Source organism: Chiloscyllium plagiosum, unplaced genomic scaffold (genome assembly GCF_037043375.1).
Source record: "Chiloscyllium plagiosum isolate Xiang-an unplaced genomic scaffold, Cpla_swu_hap1 HiC_scaffold_3, whole genome shotgun sequence".
NCBI classification, from domain to species: domain Eukaryota; kingdom Metazoa; phylum Chordata; class Chondrichthyes; order Orectolobiformes; family Hemiscylliidae; genus Chiloscyllium; species Chiloscyllium plagiosum.
The window spans coordinates 41,916,164-41,942,222 of NW_028270141.1; the positions used below are offsets into that span (position 1 = coordinate 41,916,164).

Sequence of the window (26,059 nt, forward strand, 5' to 3'; positions counted from 1 at the left end):
TGTAGGAGTGTTCGTAAATGAATCACTAAAAGTTGTTTTGCAGGTGCAACAGGTTATGGGGAAGGCAGATGGAATATTGGCTTTCATTGCTAGAGGGATTGAATTTAATAGCAAAGAGGTTTTACTGAAATTGTACAATGTGTTGGTGAGGCTGCAACTGGAGTATTGTGCGCAGTTCTGGTCTCCTTACTTGAGCAAGGATATACTGGCTTTGAAAATAGTGCAGTGGAGATTTGCCAGGTTGATTCCGGAGATCAGGAGGTTACCCTATGAGGAGATGTTGAGTCACCTGGGACTGTACTCACTGGAATTTAGAAGAATGAGGGGGAACCTTATAGAAACATAAAATTATGAGAGGGATAGATAAGACAGAGGCAGGCAAATTGTTTCTGCTGTTGGGTGAGACTAAGACTAGGGGACATGGCCTCAAGATTAGTGGGGGATAGATTTAGGATAGAGATGAGGAACTGCTGTAGCCCAAGAGTAGTGAATCTATGGAATTCTCTATCCAAAGAAACAGTAGAAACAGCTTCACAAGACACAGTTGGATGGGTTTTTGCGTGGTAGGGGAGTTAAGGGATACGGAGATAATGCAGGTAGGAGGAGCTGAGACGATGGATAGATCAGCCACGATCTCAATGAATGACAGAGCAGGCTTGACAGGCCAAATGGCCTCCTACTGCTTCTATTACTATGAAAGCAATGTAATTATCTTAACATCTGTGCCGTTTAGCTTTAAGATGTTTCAGGTGTGATAGAGGGGAATGTAAAAGAGGTGGAGGGAGTTGTGTTACTGATTACGGAGAATATCACAGCTCTACTGAGGGAGGACATGTTGGAGGATTCATCCAGTGATGCCATTTGGGTAGAGCTCAGAAATAGGAAACATGCAATAACTTTGGGATTGTATTACAGGCCTCCCAATATCTAACAGGTGATAGACGAACAGATAAATGAACAGATTATGGAAAAATATGAAAACAACAGGATTTTAACTTCCCCTCTCTTGTGTAGGGCATGCATAATGCCAAGGGCTCAGATGGGGGAGGATTTGAAGGTGTATCCAGGACAGCTTTTTGAAATATATAATAACTTAACTAGGGAAGGTGTCATACTAAACCTGGTATTGGGGAATGAGCTCGGACAGATTTAGTGTAGCACCTTCCTGTTTCAGTGGGGAAACTTTTCAGCAACCTTAATTGTGTATGTTATAAGTTACTTCTGGTTAAGGGTACAAGTAGTTCTCTGGTGAAAGTGCTAAATTGAACAAAGGCTAACAATCATAGTATTAGGCAGGAGTTGGAGATGTAGATTGGGGGCAGCTGTTTGAACTTAAATCCACATCTAGCATGTGGGAATCTTTTACAGGTCAGCTGATAAGATTTCAGGATAGCATGTTCCTGTGAAAATGAAGGATAAAGATGGCAAGAGATTTTGAGAGCCTCGTCAAAAAGAAAAATGAGGCATAAGTAAGATTTAGGAAGCTGAATCAAACAAGGAATTAGGGCTACAAGGAGCCATGGAATACCTTTGGCAAACAGAATGAAGACAAATCCCAACGTAGTTTATATATATATATACAAGGAGTACGAGGGAAAGGGTAGGTCCACTCAAGGACAAAAGGGAATTTATGAATGGAGCTCGAGGAAGTGGGTGAGGTCCTAAATGAATACTTTGCATCAGTATTCACAAACAAGAAGGACATGGTATATTGATATTCTGCGACATGTCAACTTAAAAAGGAGAAAGTGTTGGGCGTTTTGAAAAGCACTAAGGTAGACCAGTCTCCAACACCTGACAGGATCTGTACCAGAATGCTGAGGGAGGCAGGTGAGGAAATTGCTGCAGCCTTGAACTAAATCTTTGTGTCCTCTTCAGTTGCAGAAGAGTTTCCAGAGGACTGGAGAATAGCCAACATTGTTTCTTTGTTTAAGAAGGGCAGCAGACATAATTGGAGAAGCTATAGGCCAGTGAGACTTGGGTCATTGGTAAGGAATTTATTAGAGAAGATTTTGAGGGATAGAATTAACTCACCCTCACATTTGGAAAAATGTGGACTTATTAGTGAAAGGCAGCATGGCTTTTTTTTGGGAAGATCCTATCTCTCAAACTTGATTGAGTTTTTTGAGTAAGTGACAAAGAGGGCAGGGTGGTAGATGTTGTCGATATGGACTTTAATCAGACCTTTGACAAGGTCCGTCATGGCTGGTGATATAAAAGGTGAAGTCACATGGGATCCATGGTGTGCCTGTAAGGTGGATTTGAACTGACTTCGTCATAAAAGACAGATGAGCACTGGTGGAAGAGTGCTTTTCTGACTGGAGATCTGTGACCAGTGGTGTTCTGCTGAGATCATTGCTGGGACCCTATTGTTTGTAATATATAAATGATTTGGAAGAGAATGTAGATGGCCTGATTAGTAAGTTTGCAAACGACGCCAAGTTTGAGGAGCTGTGGATTGTGAGGAGGATTGCCAGAGGATACAGCAGAATATAGATAGGCTGGAGACTTGGGCAGAGAAATGGAAGATGAAGTTTAATCTGGACAAATGCAAGGTAACACATTTTGCAAGATCAAATTTGCCTCCCCTCCCATTTATCTCTCAGCCTCCTGGCTCACAAGCCTCATTCCTGATGAAGGGCTTATGCCCGAAACATCGATTCTCCTGCTCCTCAGATACTCCTTGACCTGCTGTGCTTTTCCAACACCACACTATCGACTCTGATCTCCAGCATCTGCAGTCCTCGCTTTCTCCTACTTTACATGGATGTTGCCTGGTTTGGATGTTATTAGCTATGAAGAGAGATTGGACAAAGTTGTTCTTTTTTCCTCCTGAATGTTGAAGGATGAGGGGCAACCTGATAGAAGGTTACTAAATTATGCGAGCTAAGAATTGAATGGATAGTCAGATCTTTTTTTCCAGGGTAGAAATGTCAATTCTAAGGGTCATAGATTTAAGATAAAAAGGGGTAAGTTTAAAGGAGATGTGAGAGGCAAGGTTTTTTTTACACAGGGTAGGAGGTGGTGGGGTGGATACAATAGCAACCTTTAAGAGGATATATGCATAAATGTTTGTCTTGTATGTATCGATAAGTAAAAAGGGAATTTGGAATAACATCACACAATGATGAACAGTAAATTCCAAGGATAGTTCTGCCTTGAATAACACGCTCTGGACAAAGAAGTGTAACGAGCTGAAGATTTTGAAAGCTCAACAATCACTTTATTTTCTAAACCAGTAAAAAAAAAAAGGCCACTACTGACATGTCATTTCACAAAGCTATCTTCTGGCAAAATATAATAAATCATTCAAAGATGAAGTAATTAAACAAGAAATTACTCTGGCTACTGACTGTAATAACAGCATTCCAGAACACGTGACTTGGTGCTTAATAGCAAAACGAATGGAACTTTTGTTCAAAGACATCGTTTAATAACTACATCATGGACTTGAAGGATTGAGAAAGTTTTTCACTCCAGTTTGATGAATACATCAACATGATCAATATACCCCAGCTGATATTTGTTTTATCCTTAAAAACAAGAGAATCTTCTCACCCATTGGCACGTAAGGAACAAGGGGTGAGGATATCTAAAATTCAACATATATATGCTTGTGAAAACAATTCCAATCAAGAAACTGATTTATATCGGAACTAATGCTTCTCTAGCCATTTTTAGTGCAAATGAGAGTTTTGCTGCATTTTGCAGAAATGACTCTGATTTCACTTCCTTTATCAATTACTGGGGAATTGGTTTAGCTCAGTTGGCTGGATAGATGGTTTGCAGAGCAGTGTGATGCCAGCAGCGTAGGTTCAATTCCCATCACCAGTTTGAGGTTACATGACCCTCAGGTTAAATCACCATGAGTTGGTTCTCTCTAGTAAGGGAGCAGTCCCTATGGTCTGGTAAGACTATGGCGCCACAATATCAATTACTACTGTGTAATCCACCAGCAAGCAATTTACTTATTATGAAAATTGTTTTTAAGGTTGATTTGAGCAAGAACTGTTCAACATGCTTGTTTAAAACTTACTCAACAACTTGGTGCTGCCTACGGTGAACTAATCCTCTATGATGAGAGGTGGTTAAGTTCTAAGATTTGTAAATGCTGGAAATTGCCATGTTTCTTCTTTCAATGAAATGAATGAGTATGCAAGGAATGAAATGTGTAGTGAGCTGTCAGGCAGTGAGTGGTTGCTTAACTTTGGATTCCTTAAAGATATCGCATCAAAATTTAACAAGCTGAACTGTAAGGAAAATGACAGACGACACTGTGCTGAGAATGTAATCAAGTTGAAACTGTGTCCGTGGTTCTCCCAATTTAAAAAGAAATGCTGCAACGCTTTGAGTCTGGAGAAACTACTAGAAAAAAAGCAAAGACAAACAAAAAAGGTTCCATCCAGAAAGCTTGTGTTCACACGTGAGGAATTTAACAGAGGAATTCAACAGGTAATTTCAGGATTTTGGTGTGATGGAACAAATTGTCATGTTTGTCTCAAATCCATTCCTTCATGTAGACATAGAATTTGTTGCCAACCTATCAATCAGGTATTTGATTTGCAATGCAGTGGAATTGACATAGATAATTATTTTGCAGTATGATATTGTGTTGAAAGTCAGATCAAGGGACAATTTTTTTTCCCCCAACTCATAAACAGAAAAATACCCATTTCCATCATTCTCTGCTTTTAAACTGAAAACTTGCTTTAGTTGCACATACCTTTGTGAGACAGCATTGAAGTCTAAGTATCACATCCAATTTACAGCCATTTGATGGACTATACAAAACTAGCAGTCTCAAACTACAACTCACTGGGAAATAATGTGTGGTCAGAGGTGTCATACTGAGCTTTGGTGAGTAGAGGACAAATTAATAGTTATACAAGTTTTCAGATTTATATAGCTCTAAAAAATAAATTTTGGTCTCTTTTCTTCAGAATGAATCCTGGGTTCAACTTAAATTCAAAAAATGATCTTATGCGTCAAAAGGTTGGAGACTACTGATCTATAACATGTACTATAGAAATGCACTATACACTGCTGCTTCCGAACCTATCACCTAGAAGGGCAGTGGCAGCAGATACATGGAAACACCATTGCCTGCAATTAACTCTCTAAGCCACTCATCATCCTGACTGAAATACATCACCATTTCTTCAGTGTCACTGAATTCTCTGGAATTTAGAACATTAAGGGTGATTTAATCTGTGTTTTCAGACATAAGGGAGAATGGATGAAATAGATTGAGAAAAACTATTCTTGTTAGTTAGTGAGCCTAGAACTAGGGGCATGTGTTAAAATCCAGAGTCAGACTGTTCAGGAAACCATGCGCACACAAAGAACGGTAGTGGTTTGGAACTCTCCTAACAAATGAGAATTGATGTTAGATCAGTTGCAAAGTTTAAAACGGAGTTTGGCAAAACTGAGCTTTGGTTAACCAATGATATTAATGGATTAGAGAAAAAAAGCAGGCATGTAGATTTGGGTTACATATAAGCCATAATCTTATTGAATGATGGGACATGCAAAAGAAGCTAAAAGTAGCTAAGCCTGGCTCCATGTTACCAATGCTTGAGGTTTGAGAAATTACAACACATACCAATTTGTAGTGAATATTCAAAAGGGTATAGCGAACAGTGTTTTGCGTGTGAACGTCTTTAACGATGATGTGCATCTGCTGGAAGTTGTATATTCTTGTGTGCTATAATGTCATCATCCTTTGGATGTCATAGTCAGAGAGTTCGTCAATATGTCCTGCAACATTACTTGAAATGAGAGCAGGCTTTTCTGCTTTAAAAGAGAAAAAAATAATGTTGGTCACTGCTGTCTTGTAATTATCCCATTGCCAATTAACCAGAAGATGAGTTTTCAACCATACCTTCAACATTGCCAAGGCTGCCTCTCGTGCCTGTAATGTCACCTGACTCTCCTGCCATAACTCACATACTGCTAAAACCTGTATGCAGGTTGTTTGGAACTTCTAGGCTTAAAAATACCTGTCAAGATTTAGGGTTTGAAAATTTAAATAAGGTTAAATAAAGATGAATGTTGCTTCTGGTATTATTGACATATGTATTTTGCATATCTAGATCTGCGACAGAAGACTGTCTAATTCTGATCTGCTGTGGGCTCTATGACCTTTTGCGAGGAATCCTACTCATACTGCCAGATGTAATGCTGGCTGATGTGATGGACAAGTTGATTCAACCGGAAGCATTGATAGTTCTTGTCAATCATCCATCTCCAGTAATTCAGCAAGGAGTTATTAAAGTAAGAGAAACAACCAGCTGATCCTTTCAGAGATTTGCTCATGGCAATCTGATATTTTATATATTAATAGAAGACAAAGGAATAATAAATATGTCAAATACTAGCTGTCATATTGTATTTTAACACTGTGACAGTGAACACACTGATCTTAATCTAATCCATCTTGAACATTCAAATTGTTAATGATGATACAATGCTAAGTTTGTCAGAGAGGATAACCACTCAAAAATTTTGATTTATAGATTTTTGCATAATTAATTCATTAAATGACATCATGAACTCTGGTATAGAAAATCTGATATAGAAAAGAATTGCACATTAAGGGTTGTGCTGGAGCATTCAGGAATTCCTGGAGAATGCTGTGCACAAACCAGGGAAAAATCAATAAGACATTAAAATATGTGCTTTTTCACTTCAAACAATTTTTTTTAGTTAAAATGTCTTTGGAGGTGGAAGGAGGTAGGAGGTGATGATGCGATTCGGTGTAGAGAAGACTGTTTAATTCGGTGCATGGGGACTGTGATGGGGAAAGCTGTTTAATTGTGAGGCTATTCCGATCAGTTAAGAACATCTGTGATGACAGGAACATGAGACAATTCAGTCCCTCAAGCCTGTTTCACCACCCACTTATTTCAATACTAACTGGTATTTCTGTTTACCCGACTTAATTCCATAACCCTTAATATCCTTCACTAACAAAAGTCTATCAATCTTCAATACAGAATTCAGAAGATGAATTTTAGGGTTGCCTTCCAACTCCTTCATGAGCATTTAATGTGCAAAGGTTTGATTTTTTTTGTTCTATATACATTGGTAGGAACATACCAAGTTAGTGGTGTAGATTATTGTATGCAAATTTCAGTGACATTTTTGGGGCAATATTATAACTGGTAAGTGACTGACTGTACAAATTGCAAAGCTGTTTATCATTTGAAGAACTGAAAAATTGTCTTGTATGATAAATTGCATTGTAAGGAGGATGACAAAGTCTTGGAGAGAATGGAAAGAACATTTATGAGAATGGTCAAGGCGAGGGACTTCAGTTGTTTTGCAAGATTAAAGAAACTAAGATTGTTTTCATTAGAGTAAAGAATGTTAATTGATAGGTGAAATGCTTTTTAAGTTTTGAGGGAGTTTGATGAAGTAGAAAGAAACTGGAGGGAAGAGAGTTGATAACCAAAGAGAACACATCTGTGGCAGTGATGAAAATGAGAAATAATTTGGAAGGATCTGTTTGAAATGGTAGTGAAAGCAGATTTGTAGTAATATCAAAAGGAATTTAAATATATACATATACTTAGAAAGACTTATATGCGTATCAAGACAGAGCAAGTTGTGGCATTAATTGAATAGTTCTTTCACTGAGTCAGCGCAGGCATGATAAACTTAATAGCCTATCAAGATAAAAGCTTAACATGATAAGATACATAATTCAGAGCTTTTCAAAGGTCTGTCACTGACCCTCGACTTTATCATAGAAACATAGAAAATAAGAGCAGCAGAGCCGTTTGGCTCTTTGAACTTGCTGTGCACGCAACATGATAATAGCTGATCATCCTTCTCAGTACTGTGTTCCTGCTTTCTCTTAATATCCTTTGATACCTTTAGTCCCAAAAACTATATCTATCTCCTTGAAAACATTCAATGACTTGTCTTAACTGTTGTCTGAGGCAGAGAACTTTCACAGGTTCACCAGTCTCTGGGTGAAGAAATTTCTCATCCTAAATAGCAGCCCCCATTCTTAGACTATGACCTCTTATTCTGGTCATCAGGAACATCCTTCCTGTGTTTCCCCTGCCTAGTCCTGTTAAGATTATGTTGAGATCTATGAGATCCTTCCTCATTCTTCTAAACTTCATTGAATGTAATCTTAACCAATCCAGGCTTTTTTTGCATGTCAGTCCTGCCATCCCAGGAATCAATCTAGTCTAGCTTTGTTTCACTTCATCCATAGCCAGAACATCCTTCCCAGATAAAGAAATTGAAAATGCACATTATACTCTAGGTGTGGTCGCACTAAGACCTTGGACAGCTGCAGCAACACATCTCTTACTCCAGTACTCAAATATTCTCACCATGAAAGCTAACATATCTTAGCCTTTTTCACTGCTTGCTTTACCTGAATGTTTGTTTTCAGCAACTGGTGAATAAGGACCTATGTCTCATTGCACCTCCCTTTCCCAATATATCACCATTCAGATAATATTTTTTTACGACCAAAGTAAATCATGTCGCATTTAAGCACATTATGTTTAATCTGCCATACATTTACCTTCTCATTTATCCATGTCATACTGAAACATCTCTGCATTCTCCTCATAGTTAACCCTTCCATCCAGCTTTGTGTCCCTGTGGTACCCCACTGGTCACTGGCCGCCACTCAGAAAATGACCCGTTTATTCTTACTCTTTGTTTCCTTTCAGTACACTACCTTCAGTCCCCTACAATTTAATTTTACATGTTGATCTCCTATGTGGGAATTTATCTAAAGCCTTCTTAAAATCTAAGCAAGCCGCATGCACTGTTTTATCTTATCAACTCTATTTGTTGCATCCTTAAAAAAGCCATTATATTTTTCAAGCATTATTCTGAATCTATCACTGTATTCTAAGTGCTCTGCTAATAAATAAATCCTTTATGATGGACTTTAGCAAATTTGCCTGTCTTTGCTGTCAAGTTAACAAGTCTGTTTTTTGCTCTCTAACTCCTTTTTTAAATAAGTAGAGTTACGTTTGCAATCCCCCAACTGAACAGTTCCAATCAATGAAATCTTGAAGGATGACCACGAATGCATACCCATATTTAGAGTCATAAAGATGTACAGCACGGAAACAGACCCTTCAGTCCAACCGGTCCATGCCAACTGGATATCCTAACCTAATCTAGTTCCATTTGCCAGCACCCGGCCCATATCCCTCCAAACCCTTTCTATTCATATACCCATCCAGATGCCTTTTAAATGTTGCAATCATACCAGCCTCCACCACTTCCTCTGGCAGCTCGTTCCATACACTTACCACAATCTGTGTGAAAATGTTGCCCCTTAGGTCCCTTTTATATCTTTTCTCTCTCACCCTAAACCTATGTCCTCAAGTTCTGGACTCCCCCACCCCAGGGAAAAGACTTGATCAATTTATCCTATTCATGCCCCTCAGATTTTATAAACCTCTATAAGGTCACCCCTCAGCCTCCGACAGTCCAGGGAAAACAGCCCCAGCCTATTTATCCTCTCCCTATAGCTCAAATCCTGCAACCATGGCAACATCCTTGTAAATCTTTTCTGTACCCTTTCAAGTTTCATAAAATCCTTCTGATAGAAAGGAGACCAGAATTGCACGCAATATTCCAAAAGTAGCCTAACCAATGTTTTGTAAGACGCAACATGACCTCCCAACTCCTGTGCTCAATACTCTGACCCTTAAAGGAAAGCATACCAAACGCCGCCTTCACTATCCTATCTATCTCTGACTCGACTTTCAAGGAGCTATGAGCCTGCACTCCAAGGTCTCTCTGTTCAGCAACAACCCTAGGACCTTATCATTAACTGGATTAGTGGTGCTGGAAGAGCACCGCAGTTCAGGCAGCATCCAAGGAGCAGTAAAATCGACGTTTCGGGCAAAAGCCCTTCATCAGGAATAAAGGCAGAGAGCCTGAAGAGTGGAGAGATAACCTAGAGGAAGGTGGGGGTGGGGAGAAAGTAGCATAGAGTACAATAGGTAAGTGGGGGAGGGGATGAAGGTGATAGGTCAGGGAGGAGGGTGGAGTGGATAGGTGGAAAAGAAGATAGGCAGGTAGGACAAGTCATGGGGACAGTGCTGAGCTGGAAGTTTGGAACTAGGGTGAGGTGGGGGAAGGGGAAATGAGGAAACTGTTGAAGTCCACATTGATGCCCTGGGGTTGAAGTGTTCCGAGGCGGAAGATGAGGCGTTCTTCTTCCAGGTGTCTGGTGGTGAGGGAGCGGCGGTGAAGGGGGCCCAGGACCTCCATGTCCTCGGCAGAGTGGGAGGGGGAGTTGAAATCTTGGGCCACAGGGCAGTGTGATTGATTGGTGCAGGTGTCCCGGAGATGTTCCCTAAAGCGCTCTGCTAGGAGGCGTCCAGTCTCTCCAATGTAGAGGACACTGCATCGGGAGCAACGGATACAATAAATGATATTGGTGGATGTGCAGATAAAACTTTGGATGTAGAAGGCTCCTTTAGGGCCTTGGATGGAGGTGAGGGAGGAGGCGTGGGAGCAGGTTTTGCAATTCCTGCGGTGGCAGGCGAAGGTGCCAGGATGGGAGGGTGGGTTGTAGGAGGGCGTGGACCTGACCAGGTAGTCACGGAGGGAACAGTCTTTGCAGAAGGCAGAAAGGGGTGGGGAGGGAAATATATCCCTGGTGGTGGGGTCTTTTTGGAGGTGGCGGAAATGTAGGCAGATGATTTGGTTTATGCAAAGGTTGGTAGGGTGGAAGGTGAGCACCAGGGGCGTTCTGTCCTTGTTACGGTTGGAGGGGTGGGGTCTGAGGGCGGAGGTGCGGGATGTGGGCGAGATGCGTTGGAGGGCATCTTTAACCACGTGGGAAGGGAAATTGCGGTCTCTAAAAAAGGAGGCCATCTAGTGTGTTCTGTGGAGGAACTGGTTCTCCTGGGAGCAGATACGGCGGAGGAATTGGGAATACAGGATGGCATTTTTGCAAGAGGTAGGATGGGAAGAGGTATAATCCAGGTAGCTGTGGGAGTCGGTGGGTTTGTAAAAACAAAAAATGTCAGTGTCATGTCGGTCGTCACTAATGGAGATGGAGAGGTCCAGGAAGGGGAGGGAGGTGTCAGAGATGGTCCAAGTAAATTTAAGGTCAGGGTGGAATGTGTTGGTGAAGTTGATGAATTGCTCAACCTCCTCGCGGGAGCACGAGGTGGCGCCAATGCAGTCATAAATGTAGCGGAGGAGGAGGTTGGGAGTGGTGCCGGTGTAATTAGGGAAGATCGACTGTTCTACGTAGCCAACAAAGAGACAGGCATAGCTGGGGCCCATACGGGTGCCCATGGCTACCCCTTTGGTCCGGAGGAAGTGGGAGGATTCGAAGGAGAAATTGTTAAGGGTGAGGACCAGTTCAGCCAAACGAATGAGTGTCGGTGGAAGGGTACTGTTGGGGACGTCGGGAGAGGAAAAAACGGAGGGCTTGGAGGCCATGGTCATGGCGGATGGAGGTGTAGAGGGATTGGATATCCGTGGTGAAGATGAGGCGTTGAGGGCTGGGGAAACGGAAGTCTTGGAGGAGGAAGATGGCATGGGTGGTGTCTCGAACGTATGTGGCGAGTTCCTGGACTCGGGGTGGGGGGGGGTGGGGTGGGGGGTGGGGGTGGGGGGGGGGGGGGGGATAGGACAGTGTCGAGGTAGGTAGAAATGAGTTCAGTGGGGCAGGAACATGCTGAGACAATGGGTTGGCCAGGGTGGTCAGGCTTGTGGATCTTGGGAAGGAGGTAGAACCGGGCAGTGCGGGGTTCCTGGACTGAGGTTGAAAGCTGAGGATGGGAGATTTCCTGAGGTGATGAGGTTCTGTATGGTCTGGGAGATGATGCTTTGGTGATGGGGGGTGGGGTCATGGTCGAGGGGGTGGTAGGAAGAGGTGTCCTCGAGTTGGCGTTTGGCTTCAGTGGTGTAGAGGTCAGTGCACCAGACTACCACTGCGCCCCTTTATCTGCTGGCTTGATGGTGAGGTTGGGATTGGAGCAGAGGGATTGGAGGGCTGCGCGTTGTGAGGGTGAGAGGTTGGAGTGGGGGAGGAGGGTAGACAGGTTGAGGCGGTTAATATCCTGGCGGCAGTTGGAAATGAAGAGGTCGAGGGCAGGTAATAGGCCAGTGTGGGGTGTCCAGGTGGATGCAGTGTGTTAGAGGTGGGCGAAGGGGTCCTCGGAAGGTGGGCGGGAGTCCTGATTGTGAAAGTAAGCTCTGAGGCGGAGGCGGCGGAAGAAGTGTTCGGTGTCATGGCGTGTATTCAATTCATTGATGCGTGAATGGAGGGGGATGAAGGTGAGTCCTTTGCTGGGGACTGATCGTTCGTCCACAGTGAGGGGGAAGTGTGGAGGGATGGTGAAAATTCGGCAGGGCTGGGAGCTGGGATCTGGTGTGGTACCTTATCATTAACTGTATAAGTCCTGCTAAGATTTGCTTTTCCAAAATACAGCACCTCACATTTATCTGAATTAAACTCAATCTGCCACTCCTCAGCCCACTAGCCCATCTGACCAAAATCCAATCTCGGGCCAGCTTTAAGTACTTTGGAATATAGGTTATCAAGCCCTGGGAATTATCAGCCTTTAATCCCATCTATTTCCCTCATACCATTTCCTTGCTAATGCTGATGTCCTTCAATTATAGAGTGATAGTCATACAGCATAGAAACATATCCTTCAGTTCAAGTCAATCCATGCCAACCATAATCCCAAACTAAACTAGTCCCACTTGTCTGCGCTTGGCACATATCCTCCCAAACATTTCTTATTCATGTATTTATCTAAATGTCTTTTAAACTTTGTAAATATAAGCACATCCACTACTTCCACTTGAAGTTCATTTGACACACGAACTGCTCTCTATTGAAAGAAAATATTGCCCCTCATGGTTTTTTTTAAATCTCTCTCCTTTCATATGGATGAATAGGTTAGATGGGCTTCAGATTGGTTTCACAAGTCAACACAACATCAAGGGTGAAAAGCCTGTACTGCATTGTAATGTTCTATGCTCCTGTCAATTTAAAAATAAGCCACCTAGTCTTGAAATCCCCCAACCCAGGGAAAACACACCTGCCATTCACCTTATCTACACCCCTCATGATTTTATAAAGCCATCCTCCTACATTCCAGTTTAAAAAAAAAAGAGTCCCAGCCTATACAGGCTCTCCTTATAACTCAAACCCTTGATTCCTGGCAACATCCAGGCTAACCTTTACTGAACTCCCTCCAGCTTAATAATATCCTTCCTGCAACAGGGTGACCAGAACCAGGCACAGTACTCCAGCGAGGTCCTGTACAACCTCAACGTGATATCCTAATTCCTATGCTCAAGTCTGAGCAAAGAAAGCAAATGTGCTAAGTGCCTTCTTAACCACCCTGTCTATATATGATGTAAGCATCAAAGAATGATGTGCCTGAACCCCTCGATCTCTGTTCTCCTGTCATGTTGCAGCTGTATAGGACATTACAGATTACTTAGTGTGGAAACAAGCATTTCGGCCCAACAAGTCCACACCGACCCGCCGAAGCGTATACCACCCAGACCCATACCCCTACACCTACCCCCTCACCTAACACTACGGGCAATTTAGCATAGCCAATTCACCTAACCTGCACATCTTTGGACTGTGGGAGGAAACCGGAGCACCCGGAGGAAACCCATGCAGACTCTGGGAGAATGTGCAAACTCCACACAGAGAGTCATCTGAGGCGGGAATTGAACCCGAGTCTCTGGCGCTGTGAGGCAGCAGTGCTAACCACTGTGCCACACATTAGTTAGGACACTTTTGGAATTCTGGTCTTCCTGCTATAAGAAAGGTATTGTGAAACTTTTGAGGGTTCAGAAAAGATTTACAACAATGTTACCAGGATTGGAGTGCTTGAACTAAAGGGAGAGGCCGAATAGACTGGGGCTATTTTCCCTGGGGGTTGGAAGCTGAGGAGTGATCTTATAGAGGTTTATAAGATTATGAGGGGCATGGATAGGGTGAATGGCCAAGGTCTTTTCTCCAGGATGGCGGAGTCCAAAACTAGAAGGCATAGTTTTAAGATGAGAGGGGTAAAATTTAAAAGGGCCCTAAGGCACAATGATTTCACACCTATATGGGATTAACTGCCAGAGGAAGTAGTGGAGGTTGGTAGAATTACAGCATTTAAAAGGCATGTGCATAGGTATATGAATCCAAAGGATTCAGAGGATGCGGGCAAATGCTGGCAAATGGGACTGGATTAATTTAAGATATCTGATCGATATGGATGAGTTGGACCAAAGGTTCTGTTTCCTTGCAGTACAAATCTTTGACTCTGTAACACTACCCAAGGCTCTACTTTTCCCTCCCTCTCACTAGACCCTCTGTACTTCATCGTATTTTGGACATTCTTTGTGTCATCCTTTGTGAAGACTAAGCCAAAATACACAATTAATGAGTCTTCCATCTCTTTGTTCCCCATTATAGCTTCCCCTTTCTTCCCCTAACCGTGTCAGGTTAGCCTGACATTAAACAGAAAAATATTAGGTTCCATCTGAATGCTGATGATAGTCAGTTCTGTCTAGTTATCATCTGTTGTGGGTAAATCACCACCACTAACATTTAATTCAGCTACTTATTAAAAAATCTCATAGACAATCAAGTACTGAAACAATGATTTAAATTTTATTGCACGTAGCAACTAACAAGACCGATCAAGTAAGCTAGTTAAGCCTCACAACTCAACCCGATTAATAATGGAACTTGGCCACAATCCCACCCACTGTCTCTATCTCTGGAAATGTCCTGGGTTCAATTCTTGTGCGTTGTTGTTGTTTGAAGTTCTGCTATTGAATTGTTCTTCTATTGGATTCTTATACAATTTTCTTTGCTTCAAGTTTGTAGTGTGACATTATTGATATCCATTAGATTCTTTCATCTTTCATTACAACTTTTGGAGACCTCAAATCTGTAGCTTGCCTTCTTATCTGAAGTAACTCCCCTGTTTCTTGTTACATTCGAAGTTAGCTGTCTGTTTAAAACACAACTTTTCCTTCAATTAACTATTTTACTTCGGAATATTTCTTCTGCAGGCAGACTTCATTGCCCGTTCGTCATGAGGCAGCAGATTATCAAACAATTGTTATCTCCTCTCCCAGAAAACAGCTTGTTTATGTTTCTTTTCAAGTTAGTTAATTCGCATGTTGCTTTTCATTCCTTTACAGCAGCTTCTCCTTGTCCCTTTCACCTCAAGAAGTAGTTAATTCCAGAAAGCGTTATTGCTGATTCCTTCAATCCATGAAGTAGTTAAAGCTGTAAAGTTTACATTGTCACACAGCTCTCTTGACTCGCCCACTTGCGTGTTGCATGTTGCTTATTTAACATCACTTACTGTCTGAGCAGAATTTATCTTCAATTAAATGTTGGAAATACTGATTCTGTATCTCTTTAATTCTTAGCATAAATTGTTCACTGATCACATAGTTGTTCCTCCCTCTGATTCTGTCTGAAGCTGAGTAAGATGCTTTAAGATTATTCATAACTTTGCTGTCCTATTTGACCCTGAGATCATCTGATTTCATATCTGCTATTGTAGATGGTGCACAATGCTACTACCGAGCATGAGTGGAGGAGGGAGTGGGTGTTCGTGGATGTGGTGCCAATCAAATTTAAAATCTTCATCTTTGTTTTTTAAACTCTTAGCTCATCCCTCTTATCTCTATACTTGTCCCATAGAGTCATAGGGATGTACACATGGAAACAGACCCTTCGGTCCAACCCGTCTGTGCCGACCAGATATCCCAACCCAATCTAGTCCCACCTGCCAGCACCCGGCCCATATCCCTCCAAACCCTTCCTATTCATATACCCATCCGAATGCCTCTTAAATGTTGCAATTGTACTAGCCTCCACCACGTCCTCTGGCATTTTGTGCAGCCCTGATTTTAAATTGCTTTCTGTTTCCTGTTACTGTTGCTTTGGTTCTGAATTCCAGAAATTCTTCCCTAAGCCTCTTCATCACTCTTGCTGTTTCTTCTTATAGTAATGAGAAAATTAGGCAAGCTTGATACTAGTTAAGGCCTGCCTTGATAGACTAATACTTTTAATTTTAATAATGTGAGTAGAAGAGTCGAGTGTAAGAAAAGTAACCAGAAGACTCCAGGGTTAGATTGGAGGATGAAAAGAAAATCCCACTATACAAATTTGAACAAAACAAACAGAAGCAGTAATGACTAGTAGCACCAAAACGCAAGATAATGACTCTAAGCAATATAAACTTCTATTTTACAGTGAATTCAACAGATTTAACTCTGATTTTTTTTTTTACCAAGCCAGAAATTAATGGAGAAACTCACCAAATCTAGCAGCATTTATAGAGAGTAAGCAGAGTTAATGTTTTAAGTTATAGAGATGTACAGCACGGAAACAGACCCTTCGGTCCAACCCGTCCATGCCAATCAGAAATCCCAACCCAATCAAGTCCCGCCTGCCAGCACCCGGCCCATAACCCTCCAAACCCTTCCTATTCATATACCCATCCAGATGCCTTTTTAAATGTTGCAATCGTACTAGTCTTCACCACTTCCTCTGGCAGCTCATTCCATACATGTACCACCCTCTGCGTGAAAACATTGCCTCTTAGGTCCCTTTTATATCTTTCCCCTCTCATGCTAAACCTATACCCTCTAGTTCTAGACTCCCCCACCCCAGGGAAAAGACTGTCTATTCATCCTATCCATGCCCCTCATGATTTTATAAACCTCTGTAATGTCACACCTCAGCCTCCAACAGTCCAGGGAAAACAGCCCTAGCCTATTCAACCTCTCTCTATGGCTCAAATCCTCAATCCTGGCAACATCCTTGTAAATCTCTTCTGAACCCTTCCGATAGGAAAGAGATCAGAATTGCACGCAATATTCCAAAAGTGGCCTAACCGATGTCCTGTACAGTCGCAACATGACCTCCGAACTCCTGTACTCAATACTCTGACCAATAAAGGAAAGCATATGAAATGCCTTCTTCACTATCCTATCTACCTGTGACTCCACTTTGAAGGAGTTACGAACCTGCACTCCAAGGTCTCTTTGTTCAGCAACACTCCCTAGGACCTTACCATTAAATGTATAAGTCCTGCTATGGTTTGCTTTCACAAAATGCAGCACCTCACATTTATCTAAATCAAACTCCATCTGCCACTTCTCAGCCCATTGGCCCATCTGATCAAGATCCTTTTGTAATCTGAGGTAACCTTCTTCGCTGTCCACTACACCCCCAATTTTGGTGTCATCTGCAAACTTACTAACTATACCTCTTATGCTCACATCCAAATCATTTATATTAAAGACGAAAAGCAGTGGACCCAGCACCGATCCTTGTGGCACTCCACTGGTCACAGGCCTGCAGTCTGGAAACCAATCCTCCACTACCATCCTCTGTCTTCTACCTTTTGAGCTAGTTCTGTATCCAAATGGCTAGTTCTCCTTGTATTCCATGTGATCAAACCTTACTAACCAGTCTCCCATGGGGAATCTTGTCGAACGCTTTACTGAAGTCCATATAGATCACGTCCACCGCTCTGCCCTCATCAATCCTCTTTGTTACTTCCTCAAAAAACTCAGTGAAGTTTGTGAGACATGATTTCCCATTGCACGAAGCCATGTTGACTATCCCTAATCAGTCCCTGCCTTTCCAAAAACATGTACATCCTGTCCCTCAGGATTCCCTCTAACAACTTGCCCACCACCGACATCAGGGTCACTGGTCTATTGTTCCCTGACTTGTCCTTACCCCTCTTCTAGTGACCCTTCTTCAGAACTGGCATTTTATTTTATTATACTGTAATTTTAAATTATTTATATTTTGACTTATATTCTGGTAGGTTTTTAAACATACTTCTACTCTAGAAGGCAATTTCATTTTGTTCTGATTCTTCTGTGCAGGTCATACATCAGGCTTACATGATTTTGATTTTTACTAATTATATATTTTTACCAATTTAACCTCCTGGTCCAGTTGGTCTTTTCCCCTGTTAAGTTGAGAGATCATAAAGTTGTGGGAGAAGTATCTGGAGCTGAATGTTACAGCTTGACATTCAGAACCCTGAATGTAGTCACAACATCTCTCCATGCTTTTGTGATGTTGTTTGGACTGCTGGTTGCTGGTGGGATTGTACTACCCATTACTGAGGACCAAACTCCAATCAAGGATGAACATTACAAATCAACTGATGCATAACAATTAATCATTGACCTCCTGGTCTAATAAGATATTGCTGACAACCATAGGCCATGACCCACCAGATATACATAGGCATTCCCTTGGTGAAAACTTTGCGGATGAACATCCTGTTTCTTTACAGAGCTACTTAGCCCTACCAATTTCTTTAGAATACACTCTTTCCACTCTCTAAACTTACAGAAGTAAGTACATAAGACTGGATGTTTGCAACCTCCAGGTCAACCTCTGTCTCACTTCATTATGGTTTTTAAAACTGCAACCAGTTTTTGCTCGGAGCAACATACTTGCCCTCAGCAGTTATCTCCATAGTAACATCACAGCTGGCTTGCTGCCAAAAGCTGCTTCAGCTGGACCAAAAATTCAAGCTTTGTTTATAAGTGCACAACTAAAAATAACTAACTAAATAAAACTGACTGAAAGTGAATAGCCTTTAATTTATCTTAAACTGAAACCAAAACTCTGCGTTTTAACCCTTAATGTAATTCACAGTAATGACGGTTATACCACCTTTTAAGATGATCTTGATCCTGATTATTTCCTCCTTTGGCTTAGTACCAAAACTCTTCCTTCATGTTGTTCTTGGAATGTTTCACCATGCTAAAGTTGCTATATAAATGCAAGTTACTTCTGGATTCAGATTAACTATTGGAAGATCTTTCCTTCTAAATTCATACATTCTCATTTCCCTAACTGAATTTAATTTGTTTGTTGACAGTTGCTGGATGCATATTTTACACGAGCCTCAAAGGAACAAAAGGAAAAGTTCTTGAAAAACCATGGATTTTCTTTGTTGGCCAACCAGCTATATCTCCACCAAGGATCTCATGGTCTGCTGGAGTGCTTCCTTGAAATGTTGCTCGGCCGGGCAGTTAGTCTGGATGAAGAGTATGTTTGCTTTGTTAATTAATTCTTTTTTGTCTATTTCCATGAATCAAGATCAGCATCCCTAAAATGAAAATCAATTTGTCAGCCCCTTTAATCATCACTATTCAGACTTGGAGGTTTATATTCCACCACTAACGCAACCAGTATTCATCAGTTTGTGTTGAGATGAAAGTGCACATGGATAGGCAGTCCTATTTTTTCAAAGGGTGAGGTGTTTGTTTGACTAACTGTAGACTAAGGTATGCTTTTAAAAATTGATTTGCCATTAAGAATTACTGTTAAATGCATCACCCATTGGTTTTCTGTTCTGCTGATTGTTTACAAAGTGCAGCCTAATAAAAATGAATATAGGCACTAAGTTGAATTGTTTGCTGAAGGCCAATAACAGAAATTTAACAGCAATTAATAGTTAAGACAAATATTTGCTAATTTAGTTCATCCTGCCAGTCTGAATAAACTCATTTATTATTTTGTGATGTTATTAACTTTCAAGATGATGGTTAAAAGCCAGACATGTCTAAATTGGTTCCAGTTTTTAAAACTTCTATAGTACTGTTTTAAATGTAATCATATTATAAGGATTAAACTGCAGGAAAATCAGTAAGGTGGTAGCTAACTCACTCAAAGAATTAAATCTAAAATGATAATTCTCCTTAAATGTTGGAGTATTTAGTTGAAGCAGTATTTGTTATGATAAATTTGAGTTCATCAAATGTGATTTGATCCACCATTACATATTCTTGTATCTAATCTGAACCATCAATTTTTATTGTAAGATTATATTTCCCAGCTAATTATTGGAACATTACAGTGTGCTGTAGGAGAGTTGCCAAACAGAAAAAAGTATTTAAGGAAAAAAACAAAGGGCTGCAGATGTTGTAAATCAGAAACAAAAATAGAAATTGCTGGAAAAGCTCAAAGTCTGGCAGCAGTTCTGAGGAAGGGTCATTTGACCCGAAACGTTAACTCCTCTCGGAAGGATGTTGTGAAACGTGAAAGGGCTCAGATGTTGCCAGGTTTGGAGGATTTGAGCTATAGGGAGAGGTTGAAGAGGGTAGGGCTCTTTTCCCTGGAGCGTCGGAGGCTGAGAGGTGACCTTATAGAGGTTTATAAAATCGTGAGGGGCATGGATAGGGTAAATACACAAAGTCTTTTCCCAGAGGTGGGGAGACAGAACTAGAGGGGATAGGTTTAAGGTGAGTGGGGAAAGTTATAAAACAAACCTAAGGGGCAATCTTTTCACAGGATCTGTTTCCATGCTGTGCATCTCTATGACTTGATTTTTCTCCATGGGTGCTGCCAGAGCTGCTGATCTTTTCCAGCAATTTCTATTTTTGTTTAAGATATTTAAGAACATAGAAATAGTCCATTTGGCCCATGAAGCGTGCTCTGTCATTCAACTAAATCAATGCTGATCTTTTCAATTAGTTCTATATTCCCGCAGTATCACAAATCATTTGATATCAAATATCTGGAAGTCTATCATAAGACCATAAGATAGAGGAGCAGAATTAAGCCATTCAGCCCATCAAGTCTACTTCACCATTCAATCATTGCTGATCTCTTTCTCCTACCTTCTTCACATAACTGTTGATTCCCTTACTAATCAAGAAACTGGCAATCTTAGTTTTGAGTAAATTTAATGACTCTACCTCTAGATAGGTAGGGAATTCCAAAGTTTGCCACCCTCTGAGTGAATTAAGGAATTTCTCTTCATCACAGTCCTAAATTGACCACTTGTCATCCTGAGAGTCTATCTCCTGGTTCTAGACACCCCCAGCCAGGGGAAATATCCTTCTTGCTTCAGTCCTGTTAGGCCTTGATTTAAAAAGAATTATATGGTTCAATGAGATCACCTCTCATTCTTCTTAAATCTAGGGAACATAGACTGTTTCTACATAGGGTAATTTTGCCAATGGTGAGTTTAGAATTATAGGATACTTGTGTTGAGGCAGAGACTAGTTTGTCTGGCCTGATTTGGTGCTGTACATTCAGTGTAGTCTTTACTGTGGTCAGACTCTGAAGTACTCCTGAATTCTCTCAGTTGCACCATATTGGTCAGCTGTCACCCTAATAAGAAGAGATCTTCATGAATTGTACATTTTTTTTCCAAATTGAGAATGCTAAGGCAAGAAAGAGGCATTTGCACCTTGTTTTCCTTTTGGAAGGCTGTGAGGAATATCCATAAGCAACTGTGATTGATAATTGGAAGGATATAACTCCCTTTTTATTTTGGGAAGTTAATAATGCTAACGTGCATTTACCTGCCTTTCGTCCACCCAGACGAATGTATGAATTCCAAGATATTGGAATTACTTCATCCAGAACTGATAGGAGTAAATACTGAAGGCAAGGAAGGATCAATATCTTCCAGCTCATCCAAACAGAAGTAAGATGAACAGTTTGTTTCTTCTAATTAGATCACCATATATCTTAGTGAGAAGGGATTTTTTTGTAGAAGATGGCAATCTTCATTGTAGCTTGAATCCCTAGATATGTAAAGTTATACCATTACTGCCATATGTGTCGTGGCTCTATAACATCCTACTCCACTCCTCAGTCCATCCCATGGCAGCTATTTTTGCAAATGCAGAGGATGCCACATGTGGCCTTTTATCCCCTACCCTCCTTATTGTTCCTCAACCTGAAGCAGTGGTTTATTTATAATACTTAGTTTAGTTTACTGTATTCAGTGCTCACAACACAGTCCCCTCTATACTGGGGAGAACAAACACAGATTGGATGAGTACTTTGCAACACCTCCATTCAATCAACAAGTGTGACCTGAGCTTCCAGTTGCCTACTTTAAAATTTGCACTTCCATCAACTGCAACGTCTTGTCACTTCCTCATTGCACTTTCCCATCCAAATGCAAAAAAACTAACATTCACTTTTACCTTTTCTCTCTTGAATATCCAAGATCCCAAGCACTCCTCCTATGTAAGACAACAGCTTGCATGTAAAACCGAAAGAACTGCAAATGCTGTAAATCAGAAACAAAAACAGAAGTTGCTAGAAAAGCTCAGCAGGTCTGGTAGCATCTGCAGAGAAATCAAAGTTAACGTTTCGGGTCTGATGACTTTTCCTCAGAACTGATGGTAGCTCAGAAAATGTTGGTTTGTGTGCAGAAGATGGGGGAGGGGGTAAGGAGTAAATGACAGGTGTGGATAGACCCAAAAGAGAGGGAAGATAGTTGGAAAAACGAAGAAATGGATAATGATCTGGCTGGGAGGGTGAATGAGGACTGTTAGTGGCTAACAGTATGTAATAGCAGGCTATGTGATAACAAGCCTTGGTTGGGGGCTAGGGCATAGGAGAGTTCAGGCCCTAAAATTATTGAACTTGATATTGAATCTGGAGGGCTGCAGGGTCCCAAAGTGCAAAATAAAGTGTTTTTTCCAGCTTGCGCTGAGCTAGAGATGTTGGCTAGGGAATAGGGCGGTGTGTTAAAGTGGCAGGCAACTGGAAGCTCGGGGTCTTTTGCGAGCAGAACATAGACGTTCCATGAAGCGGTCACCCTGCTTCACCTGGAAGGTATGTTTAGGCCCTTGGGATGCTGAGGATGGGGGAGGTAAATGGACAGGTGTTACACCTTTGTGGGCGGCACGGTAGCACAGTGGTTAGCACTGCTGCCTCACAGCACCAGAGACCCGGGTTCAATTCCCGCCTCAGGCGACTGACTGTGTGGAGTTTGCACATTCTCCCCGTGTCTGCGTGGGTTTGCTCCGGGTGCTCCGGTTTCCTCCCACAGTCCAAAGATGTGCAGGTCAGGTGAATTGGCCATGCTAAATTGCCCGTAATGTTAGGTAAGGGGTATGGATGGGTTGCGCTTCGGCGGGGCGGTATGGACTTGTTGGGCTGAAGGGCCTGTTTCCACACTGTAAGTAATCTAAATCTAAATCTAAACCTTCAGCGGTGGGTGCAGTGGGGCTGTGGGCTTTGTTGGGAGCAAAGGAAGTGTAGACCAGGGTGTCCCGGCGGGAAAGGTCCCTGTGGAAGGTGGATAGGGAGGGGATTGTGTCTAATGGTGACATCTCACTGGGAGGGAGGTGAAATGGTGGCTGATGATCTTATGGATGTGGATGCTGGTGTGATCATAAGTAAGGGCAAGGAGAACTCTGTGGCTGTAGCAGGAGGGAAGAGGGGTTCAGATCCATTTGAGGGCCCTATCAACAACGGTGCTGTGGAACCCTCGGTTGAAGAAGGTGGAAGTTTCAGAGACTTCCTTGTCAAATTTGGCCTCATCAAAACATATGCAATGGAGGCAAAGGAACTGGGAGATTGGAATGGAGTCTTTGCAGGAAGCAGGGTATGAGGATATATAGTCCAGATAGCTGTGGGACTCATTGGGTTTATAGTTATAAATTAGTGTACTGCCTATCCCGAGAAAGAGAAGGGAGGAGTCAGAAATGGATCAGGTGAAAGTGAGGGTAGGGTGGAAATTGGAAGCAAAATCAATGAACCTTTCCAATTCCGGAAGAGGGAGAAAAGCAGCACCGATGATATCATCGATAAATCGGAGCAAGAGTTGTGGGTGGGGACTGGATTAGGATTGGAACCAAGAATGCTCCATGTACGCCATGAAGAGACAGGCATAACTAGGGCCCATGTGGGTACCCGTGGCCGCCCCTCTGACTTGAAGAAAATGAGAAAACAACCTACATGTCCTACTTTTAATATACCGTATTTCTCAAAACAGTGATATAGAGGCCATTCAGTCTATCAATTCTGCACCAACCCCCTACACGCAGATCCATCCCACCCAGAGATTTTGTTATTTATAGTTAGGCCTGATGTGTATCCATCCTTTGTTTTTCTTCTCCCATTACCATCTCCTTTTGCTCTGTATGATCACAGTTTTGTTACTTAATTTTCCAGCCTTTAATTGCTAACCACCCTTTCACAGACATTCCCTTTTTACTCTCTAAACCTCCACCCACTTTCCTTGCTTCTACTTATTTTAAACATGCCAAAACATTAACTACTTTCAGTTTTGATGAAAGGTCCTTGACCTGAAACATTAACTATGTTTCCATCCACAGATGCTGCCTGATCAAGGTTGAGCTGTTCACACTAAAGAATTCAAATTAGTAGCAGGAATAAGCCAATTTTCTCTTAAGCCTGCTCTACCATTTCATAATTTCAATACTGGTCAGACCACGTCTGCAATCCACTTTCTTTCTGTTTCTTGACCAATGTTCCTTCTGAGCTGCACAGATGCACAACTGTTCTGAGATTCCACACATGCATGCTGATGCATTGACTTCCAGTTTCGGAAGCTGCTGCCATGCAAGTTGGGAATAATTGTTCAGGTGAATGTAGCTCTTGGCTCCTTTGTTAGTGAAAAATCCAATTCTAACTTAAAAATAATAATTAATGACACTGCTTTCACCATTCTCTGGGGCAGAGAATTCCACGTACACATGATCTCAGAGAAAATGTTTCTCCTCTTCTCTGTTTTAAATAGACAATTCCTTTTATTTTTAAACTATGTCCCCTAGCCTAGTCTCTTCCACATCAGGAATATGTACTAATTAAAATAGCTACCAATAAGATATATGAATTAGACAAGCTAGGACCATGCAGATCAGAACCAAAACAGAAGAGGCCAGTATCAAAAATAGGCTGGTATGTTGTGCCACCTTATTGCTGATACTGAGAAATTAATTGTGTTATTCACTGATTAGAACAATAATTTTTTAACAGCCCTTTTGTTCTTTATTTGGTCAAAGACTTATCCATAGCTGTTAACAGATCTTTGGTTTATAAGAGGGCCCATGTCAATATATACAAATGACAAGTTTTACAGAACAGTTCAATTCTTGAGTAAATTGCCTTGTGTTTCTTCATTTTTGCAGTTTGGATACAGAGACTATGGCTCAGATTGACCCATTTCGTAAAAGATGCATTATTCCTGTACTTGGCCTGATTGAAAACTCCCTGTATGAAAATACATTGGTGCACAATAAATTGTGTGTCCTACTCCAGCTTTTGAATGCCTGCCCCAAGTTAGCTGACATACTGCTCGACAACGGCTTAATATATGTCTTGTTGAACACCTTAGCAACATTAAATGGATTAGAGAATGGGTAAGGAAGTTATTGTGCTAGATTAATAGATTGCAAAGTGAAATAATTATCCTATAATCATTGTAAACAGAAAATCTGTTTAAATTGTTCCTTTATTTATTTTGGAACCGCTCTTATTCTGTTTTATGTCGACCTGAAATAGTTTGTGTTTTACCTGTTAGTCTTAAACCAATATCTATACCTAAGTATCTGGTCTGCTGTTCAATATTTATTCCTCAGTTAATCTCATTAAAGCAAATTATCTGGCTGACGTGTCATGAATGTATTGTGTGTGACTTTGTGCACAATTGACTGTTATGCTACCTCAATTGCAACACTGGGCAGGCAGTGGCATAGAGGTCTTAATGCTATACTAGTACTCCAGAACCCAACCTAAAGTTCTGTTGACATGGTTTTGATACCAATGTTGCAGATAAAGTTTGAATTCAATTAACAAAATTGATTATTGTTTAGAAACAAAAAGAGTCTAGTAACACTAATATCCCATAGAGAAGGGAATCTGCTGCCCAACATGTCTGGCCTACATGTAACTCTTAACTGCACTCTGGGCATTTAGTGCTAGACAATAAGTACTGGCTGAGCCAGCGATGCCCATGTTTTCACGAATGGATTTTTGTGAAAAAAAACTTCAAGTACTTAATTACCTAGAAAGCAATTTGAGTTTTAAAAGGCATTTTCATAAATGTTTTTTTCTGAGCTACCTCTTGTCCTTTAAGTTATGTCCTAAAAACACCGCTTTGGATTATGTTTTTGGTTACCCTTCCCAGTATCTTCCCTTTTGCTAGGTATCTTGTCATGTAACACCTTCGCAATGTAACCTGACATTTTTCTGTATTTTTAAGGTGAAATATACCTGAGAGTTCTTTTTGAATTGTTTGACTTTAATATTTCA

The 26,059-nt window shown here is 41.3% G+C and overlaps 1 protein-coding gene across 3 annotated transcripts in view; it reads left to right on the forward strand.

Annotated features, from left to right (window-relative positions):
- lyst (lysosomal trafficking regulator) overlaps positions 1-26,059 on the forward strand; it is a 360,509-nt gene that overhangs the window by 247,261 nt on the left and 87,189 nt on the right. For all 3 annotated transcript variants that reach the window (XM_043680014.2, XM_043680023.2, XM_087978632.1), the window contains 3 exons: positions 6,093-6,273; positions 18,909-19,078; positions 24,937-25,167. In XM_043680014.2, the coding sequence (XP_043535949.2) occupies positions 6,093-6,273; positions 18,909-19,078; positions 24,937-25,167 (582 nt within the window). The remainder of the gene's footprint in view (positions 1-6,092; positions 6,274-18,908; positions 19,079-24,936; positions 25,168-26,059) is intronic.